This window comes from Camelus dromedarius, chromosome 17 (assembly GCF_036321535.1).
Source record: "Camelus dromedarius isolate mCamDro1 chromosome 17, mCamDro1.pat, whole genome shotgun sequence".
In the NCBI taxonomy this organism is placed as follows: Eukaryota; Metazoa; Chordata; class Mammalia; order Artiodactyla; family Camelidae; genus Camelus; species Camelus dromedarius.
The window spans coordinates 34664776-34686037 of record NC_087452.1 but is presented as its reverse complement, the minus strand read 5'-3'; the positions used below and the strand labels follow the sequence as shown (position 1 = coordinate 34686037).

General features: G+C 55.5%; 3 protein-coding genes across 4 annotated transcripts; all 3 read right to left on the bottom strand.

Moving 5' to 3' along the window:
• Positions 1 to 1621: 1621 nt before the first annotated feature.
• On the bottom strand, positions 1622 to 3548 carry LOC135323349 (protegrin-2-like). The gene is made up of 4 exons (XM_064496577.1): positions 3350 to 3548; positions 2606 to 2713; positions 2391 to 2462; positions 1622 to 1809 (listed from the first exon to the last, which is right to left on the bottom strand). The coding sequence occupies exons 1-4, from the start codon at positions 3545 to 3547 to the stop codon at positions 1681 to 1683; spliced, it is 507 nt and encodes a 168-aa protein (XP_064352647.1). The 5' UTR covers position 3548; the 3' UTR covers positions 1622 to 1680.
• Positions 3549 to 10782: 7234 nt separating this feature from the next.
• Positions 10783 to 17049, bottom strand: LOC105106592 (antibacterial peptide PMAP-23-like). 2 transcript variants are annotated; one of them, XM_064496575.1, is made up of 7 exons: positions 16946 to 17049; positions 15405 to 15522; positions 14609 to 14697; positions 12542 to 13108; positions 11800 to 11907; positions 11582 to 11653; positions 10783 to 10970 (listed from the first exon to the last, which is right to left on the bottom strand). In XM_064496575.1, exons 4-7 carry the CDS (start codon positions 12971 to 12973, stop codon positions 10887 to 10889), a joined length of 696 nt encoding a protein of 231 aa, XP_064352645.1. In that variant the 5' UTR covers positions 12974 to 13108; positions 14609 to 14697; positions 15405 to 15522; positions 16946 to 17049; the 3' UTR covers positions 10783 to 10886. The 2 variants fall into 2 exon arrangements, with proteins under 2 accessions (XP_064352645.1, XP_064352646.1); XM_064496576.1 differs by having other exon boundaries at positions 12542 to 12929.
• A 1827-nt stretch (positions 17050 to 18876) lies between these two features.
• LOC135323311 (cathelin-like) lies at positions 18877 to 21055 on the bottom strand. Its single transcript, XM_064496133.1, has 4 exons — positions 20751 to 21055; positions 20010 to 20117; positions 19703 to 19774; positions 18877 to 19092 (listed from the first exon to the last, which is right to left on the bottom strand). The coding sequence occupies exons 1-4, from the start codon at positions 20946 to 20948 to the stop codon at positions 18955 to 18957; spliced, it is 516 nt and encodes a 171-aa protein (XP_064352203.1). The 5' UTR covers positions 20949 to 21055; the 3' UTR covers positions 18877 to 18954.
• Between the last annotated feature and the right edge of the window lie 207 nt (positions 21056 to 21262).

Below are 21262 nucleotides of genomic sequence, written 5' to 3'. Positions count from 1 at the left end.
TGAGAGCCATCAGCATCCATGTCCCACCCTCCTGAAGCAGGATCAGCAATCCTGGGAGACAACTGCAAACAGATGACATCAGCACAGCCCATATCATCCTGATGAGTGAGCCCTCTCTCAGGTTGGACAGTGATGGACCAGCTGTGATGGGCCTGACGTGTAGCATTTGCTGATTTCCATGCTGTAAATTCTTCCACCAAGGCAGATTTCAAGCGACCAAGAGTTTAATGACCAACTCAGAAAATCCTGAAATTTTAACAAGTAGCTCTTGCAGTCTTGTATGCTGTGGCAGAGACACGACACAGTCCCTGGGTTTCCTCTGTGAGGTTTCCTGCCTCAACCTGGGGTGACGTAGAGTGAGAAGCATGGGTTCCTCTAAGCTGCCTCAAATCAGCCCCACCTGCTCCCCAAGAACAGACGAGCCTGACAGATTACAGAGCCCATGCTCTGCGCGGTCCCGCCCGCTGTCCCTCTGACACACGGGGCTCTGTGTGTTGGTGCAGGTCGGCCCAGGAGCAGAGCTCAGGCCAGCATTCAAGAGGAAGCAGGTGCTCTGGGAGGCGATTCCTTCGAAGCACCAGCAGAAAAATAGGGAAGTGAGACCGGGCAGAATCGACATCAGAAGAGGACAAGTCAATAGACAGGTCAGTGAAGTGGGGACAGGGGCTCCACCCAGCTGGGGACCTCAGGGAGGGGGGACACATCTGGGAGTGGGCCCCCCAAGGAGTGAGGAACAGAAGAGACGTTTCCACCAATGAGGGAAAAGTCCCAGCGATGGTTGGTTGAGGCTGCTCCCGGGACTGCCGCCTCCCCCGTGATTCCAGTCTGCCCCCCAGCAAAGGTCAGCTACAGAGTGGGGAGTGGGCAGGACAGGGACAGTGTCTGAAACCCCCAGGCAAACAGACATGTGGCCTGTGTGTCACTGTGTGTGTCTCTCACTCAGGCAGAGCCCTTCACCCCGATGAGCAGGAGGCTTCCTTCTAATGGTGCCAAATGTGGTACCATTGGATCCCTGAACACAAGCCCACACCTGAAATCTGAGACCCCGCAGGAGAAAGACTGAATTGTCTCAATGCCCAGAGCAAAAGCCAGGAAGGGTTGGCTCTTGCAGAGTTTAGATTGTGAGGGAAGTGGAACAATCTGCATATTGTACCTGCAGGCTGACCTTAGAGCCCACCAGCAGGAGAGTGAACTGCGTCTCCCTGAGTGATTAACAAGCCACCTGGTCCTCCTGGACTGTCACCTCCATACCAGCAGGAACAGCATCCCCAGCAGCACTGCACACAGACTAGGTCTCCTTAAGCCCCTACTTGGTGGAGGAGGAGGAGTGCAGGGGAGTGTGAAGGGCATGGGTTTCCTGGGAATGGAGCCCTGTCCTGTCCCTCCCGGCCCTGCTGCCTCTCCCCGACATCCTGGAAGGAACAGCTGCCACACCCATCTCTGCGTTCACGGAAGTGACCACATTCACAGACACAAACACGCAAACACACCGACACACAACCTCGGCCTCCCAGCGTTTAGGACCTGGTGACAGTAAGTGGGAGATACCAGAGGAAGTTGTTTTCAGAACAATTTATTTCAGAATCTGAAACACTGAGCCAGAATAAAGAAGACCCTTAGGACTTCCGGGGGCTCACAATTCAGCAGAGTCCTCTGATGGGCAAAGTATCAGCCAATCCTTCACCGTCGTCTTCTAACAAATGGCCGCGGAAATGGAAATGGTGGTATTGGCGGGATTGGTGGGAAAGGGGGAAATGGGAAGGGTCCAGGTGGGAATGGTGGTGGAAAAAATCCCCTTACACTCTGGAGCTGTGAAGCAGGAAGAAACAGGCTTCTTGTCAGTACTGATCCAGAATCAAAATGATTCAGGTCCCTTTCTACACATCCTACTCCTGAGCCACTCCTGGAGGCTTGGGTCCCATTCACTCTGTGGCTATAACTTTGGAGCATGTGGTTGAATCCCTACTCCCATAGACAGATGAGAAAACCAGGACACAGAGATGCCAAGGCCTCCCCGGATCACTGGCCACCACAGCTGGACAGAAGCAGAAGCAGAAATCCCATTACTGTAGTCAGTGCCTCTCAAACTTCAGCACAGTCAGAATCCCCAGGAAGGCTTCTTAAAATACAAATTTCTGGGACCCACCCCAACTTTGTCTCAGTAGGTCTGAATGTGGACTAAGAAGCTGCCTTTCCAATAGTTCCCAGGTGATAATGCCACTTAGAGAACAAACCACTGCTCCAAGGGATTGCAGAGCCCAGGCTGGAGACTTGGGCTCAGGTGAGGGGGGAGCCAGGGTAGGAAGCCCTGAATGAACAAGAACAAAACTGGTCCAAATGATGTTCCACACCTCTCCCCAGAGCAGCTCAAAACAAGAAGGGCCACTCACCTTATTACAACTGATGTCTATTTGGTCCTTGACCTGGTCCAGAGTGACTGTCCCCAAACACTGTTTCACCACCTGGAAGGGGAACCTCCAGTTCAGACTGGAATCCCTGAGCCATAAACACACAGCCTCACCCCAGGGGCTGCTAACCACCCTCCGAAGCCTCTTGTTCGGGTCATTGGGAGGCATCCGCCAGCGTTCTCAGCTCCCAGCCTCACCCCTTTCTCCTTGAAGTCACACTGCTCCGGTGGCAGCTGTGTCCTCCTGGGACACACGGTCTCCTTCACCGTGAAGCTCACAGGCTTTGGGGCGTCTGGGTCCTCGTCCTGCTCAAGGATCGAAGTGGGGAGACTGGCTCAGGCTCATGCTTCCTTGGGTGACCTGTGTCCCTGCCCCGCAGCAGAACAGCCCTCTTGAAAGCCCATCCCATGTGCCTCGCCCTGGGCTGCGGGCTGGGTGTAGAGGGGAGGAGGACACAGCCTGGTCCTGGGCTCCCAGGCACACAGGGAGCAGGAGGGGACCTCAGACCCCATCTCATGAGAAGCACATCCCCCTTTGAGGGGCTGAGGGAAGTCAGGGGCACCTGCAGGGAAAGACCTTGTCACTGGAATCTCCAGGCTGAGCACACCCCTTCTCTGGTGGGGAGACAATGGCATGCACAGGGGTTTGGAAGCAGGGAAGTCACATCCCAGAGCCAGTGACCCCAGCGTATCCCTGGAGCCCCCCAGGAGTCCCTGGTGCCTGAGAGGGCTGTCAGGGCTCTGTTCCCACAGCAGAGATGCCAGGCAGAAGGCTCTCACAAGGGGAGGGGACCCAGCTCTGGGAGGATGTCTGTGAGAGGTGGGATCCCACCTAGAGGGAGAGGTGTCTTCCTGACAGGAGGTACAGCACGAGCAAAGGGAGGGACAGTGTGGCCAAGCCTGGCGGGAGACGCCTCCCTCCCCAGCCCCTCCCCGACTCACAGCCTTGGGCGGCAGGTCCAGCTCCAGGAGGCGGTAGAGATTGGGGTCTGAGGACTGCTCATTGAGGCGATCCACAGCTCGAAGCACCGCCTCCCTATAGCTCAGGGCCTGGGCGCTGGCCCAAGGCACCGCTAGTCCCAGCAGCAGTAGCCACAGTGACCAGCGGCCCAGGGAGAGGCTGGCCCTCTGGGTCTCCATGGTCCCCGAGGCTGCCTCCTCCCAGCCCACAGGACCCTCCTTTATGCTCAGCCTGGGCCTGATGCAATTGCTCAAGCAGGAGCCTTCCCCACCTGCCCCATCCCTGCCCCCGGCCAGGGTGTGAGCTGGACTTGCCTCAGGCCCCGCTCTTGCCTCAGGGGATTGCTGGGCAGTGGGTGAAGTCAGCCTCCTGTGCAAGGTGAAGAAATGGTTTCTCCATCTCCCTCACAGCATCTCGGCCTCTCCTGGGCCCCATGGGGCAGTTTCATGAGCAGGGTTGCTCCAGAGGGTTGAGTCCTCCAGGAGACGGAGGGACCAGGCTGTGTCCTAAACCCTCTCGGCCTCCTCACTGTGACCTCCTGAGAATCAAGCTGAAGGAGTTTATTCACCACACAACCTCCATCTCTACACACCGCCTGGCACCCAGTAGGCATCTAGTTAAAGTTCGATGAATGGATGACAGCACCACCTCCAACCAAAGCCTGATGCAGTCAGCCAGCACCTGGGCAGACAGTCAAGAACCCTCCATCCTGCTCTCCAGACTCAGCCCTCAGCCAGTGAGGGGCTGCGCTCCATCTGTCACCTCTCCTGGATTCTTCTCCACTGCCTTTCTCAACCTAAAAATGTCTTGTCCTGAAGACTTAAACAGATATTTCCCCAATGAAGACATACAGATGGCCAATAGTCACGTGCAAAGAGTCTCAATATGGCTAATTATCAGATAAATGCAAATCAAAGCTACAGCAATGTATCAACTCATACTGGTCAGAATGGCCATTATTAAAATGCTGGAGAGTGTCTAGGGAAAAGGGAACCCTCCTACATTGTTGATGGGAGTGTAATTTTGTGAAACTGTGATTGAAAACAGTGGAGACCTTTAAAAACTAAAGATAGACTCACTGTATAATCCAGCAACCCTGGGCATATATCCAGAGGAAACTCTAATTCGAAAAGATACCTGCACCCCAATGTTCATAGCAGCACTGTTTACAATAGCCACGACATGGAAACAGCCTAAATGTCCATCGACTGGATAAAGAGGCTGTCGTATTTATATACAGTGGAATACTACTCAGCCATAAGAAAGAATAAAATAATGCCTTTTGCAGCGACATGGATGGACCCAGACATTATCATACTAAGTGAATAAGCCAGGAAGAGAAAGACAAAAACTACATGATATCACTCATATGTGGACTTTTTAAACGACACAAATGAACTTATTTACAAAACAGAAACACACTCACAGACATAGACAACAAACTTATGGCTACCAGGAGTGGGAAAGGGGTGGGGAGGGATAAACTGGGAGTTCAGGATTAGCAGATGCTACTATATGTAAAATAGACACACAAGGTCCTACTGTATAGCACAGAGAACTATATTGACTATCCTGTAAAAACCTGTACTGAAGAAGAATATGAAAAGAAATACATACATGTATAACTGAATCACTATGCTGTATGCCAGAAACTAACATAACGCTGTAACTCAACAATACTTCAATAAAAAAAATGAATAAAAATGTCGTGTCCCCAGACCCCACTATCTTGTCCTGCTGTCCTGCCTCCCAAAACCAAGCCCGAGATTCCCCACAACCAAGCCTGAGATCGGATCACCCGCATCGTGACCCCAATGTGTTTTCTCTCACACTCAAGGCCCTATAAGCTGGCCAGCCGTCGCTGGATCCAAAACCCATGCTGACGCGCTGTCTTTATTTACACAGGCTCTGGGCTTCCCTCTGTCCTCCCGCAACCGCCTCCTGCCCCATTCTCTGCTGGTGTCGCTCTCCTGAGTCCCCTCCTGCCACCTTGTTTCCTCTTTTTTCTCCGTCTCCTCCCAGGACCCTCTTCGTAATACACAGGGCTTGCACAGGTGCACCCAGATGGCTTCTCCTCGCAGTCCTCACACATTCCTGGGCACATCCCTTCCTCAGATACCAGTTACCAGGGACACACATCACTGGTCTGTGTCTCTGAGTCAAGACTCCTGTGAACACCCCTGGCTGTCCGCACAGGGCTGTCTGGGGCTGTCGGCTGGGAGCCCCCACGGGAGCCCTGAGCTGGCAGCCTGGGAGCCCCCACTGGCTCCTTCTTCCTCTGAGGGCCCTCCCTGTCCCCCCGTCACCCCTGCCCTGTCCTGCCACCACCCCCTCTCCTCTGAAGTGTAGTGACAACCTCCAGACTCCACCGTCTCTGGTTCCAGGCTCTTCTAGAAATCAATTCTCCTTCCACATTGTGTCTGGGGGCTCCATCAAATTGCCGATTTGGCCATTTTACCCCCTGCCTTCAGCAGCTCACACACCTCCTCCCGGCATCAGGGTCTGAACCTTGATGCTTCCCACGGTCCTCACTCGCTGCCCTGCATGCTCAGGTCAGGCTGCCACGTGCACCCCGACCTCTCAGGCCTGTCTCGAGCTCTTTCCCTTCCTCCCGACTCTGCACCTGATCCCTCTGCTTGCTGTGACCTTCCACCATGTGAAGCCTTGTCTGACCTTCAACCAGAGAAACAGCAACTCCTATCTTGGCTCCCATAGCCTCAGGAAGTCTGTTCTGACTTGTCCCCAAGTGACCCCTTCTCCAGGGCTCTGAGGTGGCCAGTGTGGGAGGACAAGGGAGCTCAGCTGGGAGAATGAATGAGCCAATGTGTTACAGTGGCCCAGAGACCATGACACAAGTTCTAATCCAGTCTCCCATGGAATGACTGGGGTACCAATTGGCCTCAGGTGACCTGTGGGATTCTCGGTGTTTGGCTGGGGCAAGTCAGAAGGCGATAGTCTGGACAGATGGCCCTGGTTGCACTCTCAGCCATGGAGAAGGAAGGAGAGAGGGGCTTCTGTGCAACCTGGTAACACAGTCCAGGTGTTGCCCCAGTGGCCTCTTGGTCAAGCTGTATCATTTTCCCAAGTCAGAGTTGGAAAAGGAGGTGATTACAGGAGAAAATAACTAGCAATAGCCACGGTGACCAGGTATCAGGTCCCCCTGAAATCCTCCCTGTGCTTTCCTGCCTCTGCACCTTTGTGTTTCCTAAACCTTAGGACTGAGGTCCCCTTCCCCATCCTTCCATGGGGACAGGTGGCTGATCAAGGATGAGGTCTGATAAAGGAGTCAACCCACGGAAAGAAGTTGGGACCAAAGAGACCAGGATTGATGGTCCAGAAACAGCATCTCTTATTATCAACAGGGCAGAAAGCGGCCCCCGAGGGCTCGATGGGTCCTTAGACTCTGGAGTCCAGCAGACATGTGTCTGATCATTGGTTGGCCTCTTATCAGCTGTGACTTCTTTGGGAAAACTCTGCCCTGGTGGGAACTCGCAGCAGCAATGAGTGGGAGCCCAGCTCTCATTGTCTCAGACACAACTGAGAAGCCCACACGGGGAGCGGGAGGGTGAGCTGTAGACAGGCGCATCTGGGCACTGCCTCCATTTCCTGCATTCCCTGGCTGAGTTCTTGCTTAGACAGCGAGAGGAGCAGGGTGAGAGGGAAGGGGGTCTAAGGAGCCGGGTCAGGACTGGGAGGGTCTCCAAGGTCACAGTAGCTGTGCCTCGAGATGGTCAGGCTAGGCCTTGGGTTCTCTCCTAACGTTCCCCCCAACCCAACAGAGGACACCCCAGCCAAGAGGTGGGAGCAGACGGTCCTGCTGGAGCTGGTAAGAGTGTGTTTCCACCGCCTGGCACCCTACGTGGGTTCCCTCCTTTCCCATCCCCCTCTATTTCCCATCCCAGTCTGGTTGAGGCAGACATCCCATCCTGCAGTTAAAACCCCCAACTGGAAAAAGCACAGTCTCACCTGTGTTTAGACACTTCCTTATCCCAGCCCCAAGCCCTGGACTTCAAAATGGTACAAGAGAAGGAGCCAGGGTCAGGGCTGAGCGACCTGTCCTCTGGTCCTGCCTTCTGCCCAACCTGGGGAGCACATACGTGACCTTAAACCAGACCTTCACCAACTGCACCTCTTTCTCCTGGTTTGTAAAATGGGAGATTTCTTACACATGCATGGAAGGCCCTCTTCTCCTCCATAGAGAAACTCCTCCCATACGAACTTGGACATGAGGATCAGAGTCCCAGTCTCTACAGAGCCTTCCAGACTCCTGGGGGAAAGAGGGACAGCAGCCATCCACTCCATAGCCACCCCCAGGACATGCTCACATGGAGAGCCTGCCACAGCACAGGCCATTGTCGGCGTCCCCCTGAAGTCCCACTTGTCGGGAGCCTCACTCACGTGCATGGGGAGGAAGAAACCATGGTGCTTCCTTGTATCTTTGTTGGGCCGAGTTGGGGAACTAGAAACCCTTGAGACACGTATTGGTGCGAATGCTATGTCCACCATATGGACTACAGTGCAGCCGTTTCAAAAAATGAGCTGGCAACTACCCAAATATCCTTCATAAGTAAAAGAATAAGCGTATTCTGGTATATTTATACAGCGGACTACAACTTAGCAACAAAATATGAACGAAGATAATTACACACAATAACACGGAGGATTCTCACAAACATGTTGCATGAAGAAATTACCTGAAAAGCGTATATACGGTATGGTTCTATTTTCTACACATTTCAAAATCTGGCATCACTGATCTGTGGCGTTCAAAGTCGGGGTCATGGTTAAGGGTAGAAGGGGGAGGAGACTTCTGGGTGCTGATTACACTTTGGCGTTCACATAGCAAGCACTCAGCAAGCTGTCCATTTATCAGTGGTGTGTTTTTCTTATGTAGTTGTAATATTTCAATTGAAGGTTTTAAAACTAGAAAGTTGCCAGATGTATCTTTAAGGGGAAAAGGCCAATTGCAAAATAAACGTACTAACTGATTCCATTTATGTAAACATCAGTCACCATAAAGCAAGACACGGTATCTTTATGTGCCTATATGTATATACATGTCTAGAAAAAACATCAGAACAGACACTCACACGATTGATGAATGGAGGTTGTTTCTAATGTGGAGATTGTGATGCGTGAGGCAGGAAAGCAAGTTGTCAAAAGGAGTGTATTTGTACTAGGATTGCTTGAATATTTTATAAGGAGGATATGTCCCTTAACAACGCTTACAATTAAAAAGAAGTGGGTGAGGAGGGAGGAGGAGCAGGAGGAGGAGGCACGATGGGTGTAGGACTCCGTGGGCCCAGGTGCTCTTCACAGTGTTGTCACTATGACAACCCCAGAAGCAGGTTTTGCCTTGGCGATGGGAAGGGTCCCAGAGCTGCTCTGAGAGCAGTTACCAAACTCAGTGAGATGGGGCTGGAGAGAGGAGGGCATCTCCCCTCCTCTCCATAGAAAATCTCTCCCCAGTGGACGTGACCTCCAAGCAGGGGATGCCTTGCTCAGCAGGGACAGTCACCGTTCATTTACCTATTTCAGGGCCAGTGAGGGCGAAAGTCCACACCTGTGGCCCCAGTTAGAACCACTAGGGAGGCACAGACAGAGTGAACAAGATAAATTTTGGGGGCTGTCTTCCGGGGCAAGCATCACAGCCCACAACTCTGCCCACTGAGCACAGGGACCTTGTTCATGCACAGGTGTAAACGGATGTCTTGGAGGCTGAACAGCTGCAGCGGCCAAACCCACACAACAACCTTGAACTTAGCTCATTCTGAGAATGGGCTCAGACCTGGGCCCCGCCTCTGCCCCAGCACTCTGCCCTCCCACAGCTCCCAGGGGCCAGCGGGCCAGGCAGAGTGAGGAGTTCCGCTCCTCCCTCCGCAGCAACCTAATAACGGGGGTTATGACAGACCGATTCCTTCGCACACACTCCCAGTTTCAGCCCTTACCGCGCTCCAGCCCTCTCAGGCGGTCCCCACACTGCCAATCCCAGACCACTCCTAGGGTCTGCCCTCGGAAGCCTGAGCCTCAGCACCCATCCCCAACAGGGCCCCCAGACCCCACAGCACCTGCAGGCTCCTGTCTGGGGCTGGGGGGCTCAGTGACGTGGCTCAGATCCTCCCCCGGTCTCTGTTCTGCCTGTCGCAATGAAGTATCCAGCGGCGGACAGAAGTAATTCCCTTAGTTTCCTCTGTAGAACCTCCCTCAACCTGGGGTGACATAGAGTGAGAAGCATGGGTTCCTCTAACCTGCCTGAAATCAGCCCCAACTGCTCCCCAAGAACAGACGAGCCTGACAGATTACAGAGCACGTGCTCTGAGCGGTCCCGCCCGCTGTCCCTCTGACACACGGGGCTCTGTGTGTTGGTGCAGGTTGGCCCAGGAGCAGAGCTCAGGCCAGCATTCAAGAGGAAGCAGGTGCTCTGGGAGGCGATTCCTTTGAAGCACCAGCAGAAAAATAGAGAAGTGAGACCGGGCAGAATCGACATCAGAAGAGGACAAGTCAATAGACAGGTCACTGAAGTGGGGACAGGGGCTCCACCCAGCTGGGGACCTCAGGGAGGGGGGACACATCTGGGAGTGGGCCCCCCAAGGAGTGAGGAACAGAAGAGACGTTTCCACCAATGAGGGAAATGTCCCAGCGATGGTTGGTTGAGGCTGCTCCCGGGACTGCCGCCTCCCCCGTGATTCCAGTCTGCCCCCCAACAAAGGTCAGCTACAGAGTGGGGAGTGGGCAGGACAGGGACAGTGTCTGAAACCCCCAGGCAAACAGACATGTGGCCTGTGTGTCACTGTGTGTGTCTCTCACTCAGGCAGAGCCCTTCACCCCGATGAGCAGGAGGCTTGCTTCTAATGGTGCCAATTGTGGTACCATTGGATCCCTGAACACAAGCCCACATCTGAAATCTGAGACCCCACAGGAGAAAGACTGATGTGTCTCAATGCCCAGAGCAAAAGCCAGGAAGGATGGGCTCTTTCAGTGTTCAGATTGTGAGGGAAGTGGAACAATCTGGACATTGTACCTGCAGGCTGACCTTAGAGCCCACCAGCAGGAGACAGAGCTGTGTCTCCCCGAGTGATTAACAAGCCACCTGGTCCTCCTGGACTGTCACCTCCATACCAGCAGGAACAGCATCCCCAGCAGCACTGCACACAGACTAGGTCTCTTTAAGCCCCTACTTGGTGGAGGAGGAGGAGGGCGGGGGAGTGTGAAGGGCATGGGGTTCCTGAGAATGGAGCCCTGTCCTGTCCCTCCCGGCCCTGCTGCCTCCCCCTGCCCTCCTGGAAGGAACAGCTGCCACACCCATCTCTGTGTTCACGGAAGTGACCACACACGCGCGCACACACACACACACACTCAAGAGGGCAATGGGGGTTAAGGACCCCTGGTAAGAGTAGGACAAGAGACAGGTGAATTTGAAATTCATAAGAATTTATTTCCAGAGTTTGAACAACTGAGCCAGAGTTAGGTGATCATTAGGACTCTACCCTGGGCGAATTTTATCACCAATCTATCCGATTATTTGCCAAACTTATCTAGAACCAATTTCACACCGGCACGGACGATACCAAGAATCGGGCCAAATAACCCGACACTTTGGAGCTGTGAAGCAGAAGGAAACAGGATTCTTGTGAGGACTGACTTAGGGACAAGACCAGATCCCTCCCCATCTGAAATTCTTCCATCTTGGAACACCGAAGGAGACTTGAGGCACCATTAGACCTCCTTGTCTGTGTCACTTGGAGCACGTGGTTGAATCATCACTCCCACAGACAGATGAGGACCAAGGTCCAGAGATGACAGGGGGCTTCCCAGGGGCACAAACCCATCTCAGAAAAGCAGGACGGGAGCAGGGGCAGAAAGGTCCTGTCTCTAGTCACTGCCTCTCAAGCTTCAGCACACTCAGAAATCCTTCAGAAGGGCTCTTAAAATAGAAATTACTGGGCTCCACATCACACAATGATTCTGTAGGTCTGAGTCATGCCTGAGAATCAGCCTTTTTCTCTAGTTCCCAAGAGGGGAGCCCACTGAGAGAACCACTGCTTTAAGGGACTGCAGAGCCCGGCCTGGAGACCTGGGGCTCAGGTAAAGGGGAGCCAGGGGAGGAGGTCCCTCCTGCCACTACAGGGATGGCACAGCGGGGAATTGGTCCAAAGGCTGTTTCACACACCACCTCCATCAGTAGCCCCTGCAGCCCAGAAGGGGTCACTCACCTCATTACATGTTATATCGAAGTTGTCCCTGAGCTGGTACAGGTTGACTGTCCCCAAACACTGTTTCACCACCTGGAAGGGGAGACTCCAAGTCACACTGGAACCCCTGAGCCATAAACACCCAGACTCACCACAGGGGCTGCTAACCACCACCTGCCCCAAGGCTCCTGTTTGGGTCTTGGGAGGCACCCACCAGCGCCCGAAGCCCCCAGCCTCACCCCATTCTCCTTGAAGTCACACTGCTCCGGAGGCAGCTGTGTCCTCTTGGGACATACGGTCTCCTTCACCGTGAAGCTCACAGGCTTCGGGGCATCTGGGTCCTCGTCCTGCTCAAGGATCAAAGTAGGGAGACTGGCTCAGGCTCATGCTTCTTTGTGTGACCTGTGTCCCTGCCCCCAGCAGGACAGCCCCCTTGACAGCCCGTCCCATGTGCCTGGCCCTGGGCTGGGAGCTGGGTGCAGAGGAGAGGAGGACACAGCCTAGTCTTGAGCTCCCAGGCACACAGGGAGCAGGAATGGAACTCATACCCGCTCTCCTGAGGGGCAACTCTACTTGGAGAGGCTGAGGGAAGTCAGGGGACACCTGCAGGGAAAGACCTTGAAACTGGAACACCCGGGCTGAGCACAGCCCTTCCCTGGTGGGAAGACAATGGGGTGCACAGGGGATTGGAAGCAGGGAAGTCACATCCCAGAGCCAGTGACCCCGGCGTATCCCTGGAGCCCCAAGGAGTCCCTGGAGCCTGAGCGGGCTGTCAGGGCTCTGTTCCCACAGCAGAGATGCCAGGCAGAAGGTTCTCACGACGGGAAGGGACCCAGCTCTGGGAAGATTTCTGTTAGAGGTGGGATCCCACCTAGAGGGAGAGGTGCCTTCCTGACAGGAGGTACAGCGCGAGCAAAGGGAGGGACAGTGTGGCCAAGCCTGGCGGGAGACGCCTCCCTCCCCAGCCCCTCCCCGACTCACAGCCTTGGGCGGCAGGTCCAGCTCCAGGAGGCGGTAGAGATTGGGGTCTGAGGACTGCTCATTGAGGCGATCCACAGCTCGAAGCACCGCCTCCCTATAGCTCAGGGCCTGGGCGCTGGCCCAAGGCACCGCTAGTCCCAGCAGCAGTAGCCACAGTGGCCAGCGGCCCAGGGAGAGGCTGGCCCTCTGGGTCTCCATGGTCCCCGAGTCTGCCTCCTCCCAGCCCACAGGACCCTCCTTTATGCTCAGCCTGGGCCTGATGCAATTGCTCAAGCAGGAGCCTTCCCCACCTGCCCCATCCCTGTCCCCGGCCAGGGTGTGAGCTGGACTTGCCTCAGGCCCCGCTCTTGCCTCAGGGGATTGCTGGGCAGTGGGTGAGGTCTGCCTCCTGTGCAAGGTGAAGAAAAGGTTCCTCCATCTCCCTGACAGCATCTCGGCCTCTCCTGGGCCCCATGGGGAGTTTCATGGGCAGGGTTGCTCCACAGGGTTGAGTCCTCCAGGAGACAGAGGGAATGGCTGTGTCCTACACCCTCTCGGCCTCCTCACTGTGATCTCCTCAGAATCAGGCTGAAAGAGTGTATTCACCACACAACCTCCAGCTCCTGGGCCTCCTGGCCCCCAGTAGGCACTCAGTTAACATATGATGAATAGATGGCAGGACCACCCCCATCTAGTGCCTTTCACACCCATCCACTCCCTAGGCAGACATCAGGGCCACACCGTCCTATTCTGCGGACCCAGCCCTCAGCCAGTCAGGGCATCTCCTCCACTGTCCCCTCTTCTGGATTCTTCTCCTTTGCCTTCTTCACTCTAAAAATGTCCTGTCCCAGCCCCTTCCAGATGCACACTGTTCCCCTTACCCAGACAGCCAGTAAGAGAAGGCTCATCTACACTCTGACCCCACTATTTGTCCTCTTTCAACTCAAGGTCCATGCCTGCTTAACAGCTTTCGAATGATACAAAGGGCATGCTGAAGCCTTGTCCTTGCCTTCACAGGTGCCAGGGACCCCTCTGTCTACTGAAACTGCCCCCTCCCCCATTCTCCCCTGGGACCACCTTCCTGGGTCCACTTCCTGGCCTCCCGGGTGCCTCCTGCTCTGTCTAATCTAAGTACTGAACTTTTAATAAAACTTTTACTGCAGGGCTTGCACACGTGATCTGTACAGCTTCTCAAAGCAGTTCTCATGCATTCTGGGCACATCCCTTCCTCAGATACTAGTTATCAGGGACACACATCACTGGTCTGTGGGTCCGAGGCAACACTCCTGTGAACACTCCTGGTTGTCAGCACAGGGCTGTCTGGGGCTGTTGGCTAGGAGCCCTCACGGGAGCCCTGAGCTGAGAGCCTGGGAACCCCACCTGCTCCTTCCTCTGAGGGCCCTCCCTGTCCCCACTGTCACCCCTGCCCTGTCCTACCACCATCTCCTCTCCTCTGAAGTGTAGCCACAACCTCCAGACTCCACCTTTTCTGGTTCCAGGCTCTTCCCACACCACAGCCCAGTGTTCCCTGCCATTGTCCAGGGGTCCATCAAACCTCCCGCCTTGAGTCAGTGGCTCAGGGTCTGGATCAGGTTGTCCTCAGGTGCTCACCTGCAAAACCCTGTGTCAGGCCGCCACGTCCACCCCAACCTCTCAGGCCCCTCGGAGCCTCTGCTCTTCTCATATCGCTACACCTGATCCCTCTGACTGCCGTGACTTTTCGTTTTGTGAAGCCTTATCTGACCTTCAACCAGAGAAACAGCAACTCCCCATCTTAGCTCCCACAGCCTCACAAAGTCTCTTCTGACTTGTCCCCAAGGTACTCCCTCTCCAGGGCTCAGGTTGAGACACCAGGATGGAGTGGCCAGAGAGGGAGGAGGAGGGGGTCCAGCTGGGAAAGTGAATGAGCCGATGTGTTAGAGGATCCCAGAGACCAGATGCCAATTCTAATCCAGTGTCCCATGGAATGGCCCTGAGACTGAAGGCCTGGGATAGGCCATGGCCACCTGTGACCTGGGGACTCTGGGCAACGGAATGGGGCACCTCAGAAGGTAACAGCCTGGTCGGATGTGCTGGTTTCGCACTCACCCTTCGAGAAGGAAGGAGAGAGGGGCTTCTGTGCAACCTGGTGTCACAGTCCGGGTGTTGCCCCAGTGGCCTCTTGGTCAAGCTGTATCCTTTTCCCAAGAAGGAGGAAGAAAAGGAGGTGATTGCAGTAGAAAATAACTAGCAAAACCCACGGTGACCGGGTATCAGATCCCCTTGAAATCCTCTCTGTGCTTTCCTGCCTCTGCACCTTTGCGTTTGCTCAGACTTTGGACAGTCTGGGTCTTTGGAATGTCGCCTGTCAGGTCCTCAGACTACAACTGCCTGGATGGGGGTGTGCTGTCCCTGCCTCTAGCATCTGACTTTCCTGGTTTGTCCTCATAGCCTGTCAGAGCAGACGTGTTCTCAGGAAAGGCTCCTCTGCCCTTGTCCCCAGGTTGGTTGGCCCCTGACTCCACATCTGATCATTGAGAAACCCTCATGCACCCGTCGTGCCAACAACCTCAGGAAATTAGCCATGATCTGGACGTCCCGGCTCCTTTTCTCCTCCCAACCATCCTTCCTGTCTGTGAGACTCCAGAGGCTCCAGAGCAATGGAACTGGACCAGAACCCCAAACTGTGCCCCTAACCTTGGAAATCTCCACCAGCTCTGACTGCCCATTTGATGAGGAAAATGAGACCCATGGGCTACGTCATTCCATCAAGGACCTCCTACTCAAGAAATGACAGACTGGGGACATGGAGTCATGCCCCTCAATGACCCACCACCTGTCCTTTTCACAGGGACAAGGGGAAGGATTCAGGCCCTGCCCCCTGCCCCCTGCCCTCTGCAGGGACCTGCGATGGCAGCCATGGTGCTGTGAAGGCAGGGATTTGGGTCAAGGGTGAGGGTCAGGACCCTCCGCTCAGGATCAGCTTCCTCTTTCCCATGGACCAATTCAGCTGAAACTAGGAGCTGAAAGAGAACCACGAGGTTAAGTCATCCTGGAAAAGACAGCAGAAGGCATTTAGTGTCTGCAGGCGTGTCTGGGCGCCTACAGGATCGTCACCTGCCAGGACCCACTTATCGGTCAGCACACTAGGCAGCGTTCCTAGCCCCTGAGACATCTAGGGATCCACAGAAAGTTTTACTTTTAATTGTTTAAAATCACGGATGAAAACACTGACATATTGATGAATACATAAGATGAAAAGCAGCTTGGGTTATATTCATGTTTATATGAATGCAGTTGTATAATACAAGTTTTAAGAGTATTCTGTGAATGAAGAGGCCCAGGAAGATAGAAGTGCCAGGGCCCTGAAAGTCCCAGTGTACTCCTGTCTCCCCTGTCAGCATCCTTCCCTGCTCTGGCTGGGTAGGCACAGGGGCAGAGTGACACACAGGAGAACACGGGGTGCGAATGGGACACAAGGAACCCCCACTCTCGGGCTGAAGCTAGAGAGTCCATGGGGCTGGGGAACAGGACTCGGGATGTGACTGGCACGGGCATCCCTCAGTCGGAGCAGAGCAAGCCTGGAGGCCCCCCACTGTGTCAGCTGCTGACTAGTAAGGACCAGACGCTAAAGGCTCGTGCAGACGGGCCAATTCTGCTCGCTCAGGACAGAATGACATGTATTTCCCTCCTGCTGCTCTGATGGGGATTCCAAGTGTCTCTCTGGGTCCCTGCTCCAACACACGAGCCAGATCTGTGCCGTGAGATGGACCCAGACTAACTATGGTCTCCTAGACTCCATCAGCCTCCGCCTCAGATTCAGCCCCTATGTGGTACTCGACCTTGTTTCTCGAGCTAAGCCATTGACCATCCTCTCAAATTAGGCTATGTGGGTCCCAATTACAGATAGACAAAGGCCCAGAAAGATCTCTTCTTCTGCCTAGGGCCACACAGGCAGAGGAGCAATGGCTTTCAGATGTCCATACTCCTCAGAATTCTCTTTCTCTGCCCTATTCATGACAATGTGAAGTGCCCTGTCACATATAGGGGCCCCGAAAATGACTCTGGAGACCTCAGAAATGGGGGTCAAGGGCCACATCAACAAGGACCTTGCCTGATAACAGCCCAGTGTCCCTCCCTCGCACAGAGGGGGTCTGGGGGAAGGAGAAGCCCCTGTGTGTCCCCATTCAAGGCCTCCCCTCTTCCTTACCTCTTGGTTCTCCTCCCCTCACTGCATGGGACTTCTGTGCCCCCAAATCTCTGAGGCTGCCCCCACTGAGGTCCGTGGCCTCCACATCTGCACAAACACCGGGAAACCACTAGGAGTCATCGCCCCGGGCTCTCGGCCTCCTGTCCTACTCTGAGCACTTTGTAAACTCCTCAGGGCCCCTTGGCTGCCAGCGCTGCCCCGCCCCAACCCCTCTCCCGCACCCCTACCCTGCACACCTCTGCCTCTCCTCTCTCTCAGCTCCACGTCAGGCCCCACACCCGAGCCACCTGGGATGAGCTGGCCGGGCTCCACACAGCTCCACCGCCATCCTAGGCCGCTTCTCTAGAAGCAGGGCCTGAGCTGGGAATTCAGAGTCATGTGATTAATTGAGGGGTGTGGTCAGCAGGAGGGGGAGGAGAGCAGGGTTGTGCAGAGGAAGGAGCTGAGCACAGAGATGCTCCCTGTGAGCCCAGCTTCAGCCTCACCTAGAAAAGCCCAGGAACCAGAATTGCACCCCTGCTTTAGGAGTGACTGTGGCAGGGGCTGGGCTCTGATGTCCCCTCATAGTCAGTCACCAGCCACAGAATGGGGGCAGAGAGGACAAAACCCCCAGGCTTCTCTTGGGGAGGCCTTGAAGCCGTGGAATATGGCACCTGAGAGCCATCAGCATCCTTGTCCCACCCTCCTGAAGCAGGATCAGCAATCCTGGGAGACAACTGCAAACAGATGACATCAGCACAGCCCATATCATCCTGATGAGTGAGCCCTCTCTCAGGTTGGACAGTGATGGACCAGCTGTGATGGGCCTGACGTGTAGCATTTGCTGATTTCCATGCTGTAAATTCTTCCACCAAGTCTGCTTTCAAGCGACCAAGAGTTTAATGACCATCTCAGAAAATCCTGAAATTTTAACAAGTAGCTCTTGCAGTCTTGTATGCTGTGGCAGAGACACGACACAGTCCCTGGGTTTCCTCTGTGAGGTTTCCTGCCTCAACCTGGGGTGACGTAGAGTGAGAAGCATGGGTTCCTCTAACCTGCCTGAAATCAGCCCCACCTGCTCCCCAAGAACAGACGAGCCTGACAGATTACAGAGCACGTGCTCTGCGCGGTCCCGCCCGCTGTCCCTCTGACACACGGGGCTCTGTGTGTTGGTGCAGGTCGGCCCAGGAGCAGAGCTCAGGCCAGCATTCAAGAGGAAGCAGGTGCTCTGGGAGGCGATTCCTTCGAAGCACCAGCAGAAAAATAGGGAAGTGAGACCGGGCAGAATCGACATCAGAAGAGGACAAGTCAATAGACAGGTCACTGAAGTGGGGACAGGGGCTCCACCCAGCTGGGGACCTCAGGGAGGGGGGACACATCTGGGAGTGGGCCCCCCAAGGAGTGAGGAACAGAAGACACGTTTCCACCAATGAGGGAAATGTCCCAGCGATGGTTGGTTGAGGCTGCTCCCGGGACTGCCGCCTCCCCCGTGATTCCAGTCTGCCCCCCAACAAAGGTCAGCTACAGAGTGGGGAGTGGGCAGGACAGGGACAGTGTCTGAAACCCCCAGGCAAACAGACATGTGGCCTGTGTGTCACTGTGTGTGTCTCTCACTCAGGCAGAGCCCTTCACCCCGATGAGCAGGAGGCTTGCTTCTAATGGTGCCAATTGTGGTACCATTGGATCCCTGAACACAAGCCCACATCTGAAATCTGAGACCTCGCAGAAGAAAGACTGATGTGTCTCAATGCCCAGAGCAAAAGCCGGGGGTGGGGTAGTCTTGCAGAGTTCAGATTGTGAGGGAAGTGGAACAGTCTGCACATTGTACCTGCAGGCTGACCTTAGAGCCCACCAGCAGGAGAGTGAACTGCGTCTCCCTGAGTGATTAACAAGAGGCCTGGTCCTCCTGGACTGTCACCTCCATACCAGCAGGAACAGCATCCCCAGCAGCACTGCACACAGACTAGGTCTCCTTAAGCCCCTACTTGGTGGAGGAGGAGGAGGGCGGGGGAGTGTGAAGGGCATGGGGTTCTTGAGAATGGAGCCCTGTCCTGTCCCTCCCGGCCCTGCTGCCTCCCCCTGCCCTCCTGGAAGGAACAGCTGCCTCACCCATCTCTGTGTGGGATCAGGTGACACAATTAAAATTGAAGCCTGGAGAAATTTTTTTCATAAAAATTTATCTTTTGATGTCCAGGTCCTGACCCGGGGCAGGCAAACCCTCTGTAGTCTTCCTTCGGCCTTTATGGGACAGTTATCAGCAAACCATTCACCGTCCTCTCGGAAACCTTGGAATAGGAAACCGTGGTGGCGGCAATACTGGCCTTGGTATCCTTGGTGGGATATATGGACGTGGCACCCTTGGCCTTGGCAGCCGTGGCCGGCGAATGCTCCTAACACTCTGAAGCTGTGAACCAGGAGGAAACAGATTTCTTCTGGGTCGGAACCAGGGTCAACCCAAGACCCCCTGTCCTCACCTGCTGATCCCCCTCCCAGTGCCACCCCAGGAGCCCTGAGGCCCCCGTTCACCCTCTGGGTGTGACCTTTGGAGCACATGGTTGAATCCCTACACTCACTCACAGAGGAGGAAGCCAAGACCCAGAGATGACAAGGGGCTTCCCAGGGGCACAAGCCCTTCCCAGCAAAGCAGGACAGAAGCAGGGGCTAAAAGCCCATTACCCTACTCAGTGCCTCTTAAACTTCAGCACAGAATCCCTTACAAGGGCTCTTACAAGACAAATTACTGGGCCCCAACCTAGACTCTGATTCAGTACGTCAGAGTGGGGCCTGAGAATTTTTGCCGTTCTGACACGTCCTGTATGGGGAGCCCAATGAGAGAACCACTGCTCTAAGGGATTGCAGAGCCCGGCCTGGAGACCTGGGGCTCGGGTGAGGGGGAGCCAGGGGAGGAGGGCTTTCCTGCCGCTACAGGGATGGCACAGAGGAGAATTGGTCCAAAGGATGTTCCACAAACCAGACCCAGCAGCAGCCTCTGCAGCCTGGAAGGGGTCACTCACCTCATCACAGGTGATGTCCTGTTGGTCCCTGGACTGGTCCAGAGTGACTGTCCCCACACACTGTTTCACCACCTGGAAGGGGAGACACCAGGTCACACTGTAACCCCTGAGCCATAACCACCCAGCCTCACCCCAGGGGCTGCAAATAACACCACACCTTCGAGCCTCCTGTTCCTGTTCTTGGGAGGCATCCACCAGCACCCCCAGCTACCAGCCTCACCCCAGGGGCTGCTAACCACAACCCGCCCCAAGCCTCCTGTTCGGGTCTTGGGAGGCACCCACCAGCACCTTAAGCCCCCAGCCTCACCCCATTCTCCTTGAAGTCACACTGTTCCGGTGGCTGCTGTGTCCTCCTGGGACACACGGTCTCCTTCACCGTGAAGCTCACAGGCTTCGGGGCATCTGGGTCCTCGTCCTGCTCAAGGATCAAAGTGGGGAGACTGGCTCAGGCTCATGCTCCTTTGTGTGACCTGTGTCCCTGCCCCCAGCAGGACAGCCCCCTTGACAGCCCCTCACATGTGCCTGGCCCTGGGCTGGGGGCTGGGTGCAGAGGGGAGGAGGACACAGCCTGGTCCTGTGCTCCCAGGCTCACAGGGAGCAGGAGGGGAACTCAGACCCGCTCTCCTGAGGGGCAGTTCCCCTTGGAGGGGCTGAGGGAAGTCAGGGAACACCTGCAGGGAAAGACCTTGTCACTGGAACCCCAAGGCTGAGCACAGCCCTTCCCTGGTGGGAAGACAATGGGGTGCACAGGGGACTGGAAGCAGGGAAGTCACATCCCAGAGCCAGTGACCCCAGCGTATCCCTGGAGCCCCCAGGAGTCCCTGGAGCCTGAGCGGGCTGTCAGGGCTCTGTTCCCACAGCAGAGATGCCAGGCAGAAGGCTCTCACAAGGGGAGGGGACCCAGCTCTGGGAGGATTTCTGTAGAGGTGGGATCCCACTTAGAGGGAGAGGTGCCTTCCTGACAGGAGGTACAGCACGAGCAAAGGGAGGGACAGTGTGGCCAAGCCTGGCAGGAGACACCTCCCTCCCCAGCCCCTCCCCGACTCACAGCCTTGGGCGGCAGGTCCAGCTCCAAGAGGCGGTAGAGATTGGGGTCTGAGGACTGCTCATTGAGGCGATCCACAGCTCGAAGCACCGCCTCCCTATAGCTCAGGGCCTGGGCGCTGGCCCAAGGCACCGCTAGTCCCAGCAGCAGTAGCCACAGTGGCCAGCGGCCCAGGGAGAGGCTGGCCCTCTGGGTCTCCATGGTCCCCGAGTCTGCCTCCTCCCAGCCCACAGGACCCTCCTTTATGCTCAGCCTGGGCCTGATGCAATTGCTCAAGCAGGAGCCTTCCCCACCTGCCCCATCCCTGCCCCCGGCCAGGGTGTGAGCTGGACTTGCCTCAGGCCCCGCTCTTGCCTCAGGGGATTGCTGGGCAGTGGGTGAGGTTGCCTCCTGTGTAAGGTGAAGAAATGGTTTCTCCATCTCCCTGACAACATCTTGGCCTCTTCTGGGCCCCATGGGGAGTTTCATTGGCAGGGTTGCTCCAGAGGGTTGAGTCCTCCAGGAGATGGAGGAAC

Bases quoted from the DNA above. Each gene is read 5' to 3' on its own strand.
- LOC135323311 (XM_064496133.1), bottom strand. From the start codon at position 20,948: ATGGAGACCCAGAGGGCCAGCCTCTCCCTGGGCCGCTGGCCACTGTGG. The intron at 20,118-20,750 runs GTGAGTCGGGGA...ATCCTTGAGCAG, and splicing joins TGGACCTGCCGCCCAAGGCT to GACGAGGACCCAGATGCCCC. The intron at 19,775-20,009 runs GTGAGGCTGGGG...CTCCCCTTCCAG, and splicing joins GTGACTTCAAGGAGAATGGG to GTGGTGAAACAGTGTGTGGG.
- LOC135323349 (XM_064496577.1), bottom strand. From the start codon at position 3,547: ATGGAGACCCAGAGGGCCAGCCTCTCCCTGGGCCGCTGGTCACTGTGG. The intron at 2,463-2,605 runs GTGAGGCTGGGA...TTCCCCTTCCAG, and splicing joins GTGACTTCAAGGAGAAAGGG to GTGGTGAAACAGTGTTTGGG. The intron at 1,810-2,390 runs GTGAGTGGCCCT...CCTGCTTCACAG, and splicing joins TAGACATCAGTTGTAATAAG to CTCCAGAGTGTAAGGGGATT.
- LOC105106592 (XM_064496575.1), bottom strand. From the start codon at position 12,973: ATGCTGTCAGGGAGATGGAGGAACCTTTTCTTCACCTTGCACAGGAGG. The intron at 11,654-11,799 runs GTGAGGCTGGGG...CTCCCCTTCCAG, and splicing joins GTGACTTCAAGGAGAATGGG to GTGGTGAAACAGTGTTTGGG. The intron at 10,971-11,581 runs GTGAGTGACCCC...TCTGCTTCACAG, and splicing joins TCGATATAACATGTAATGAG to CTCCAAAGTGTCGGGTTATT.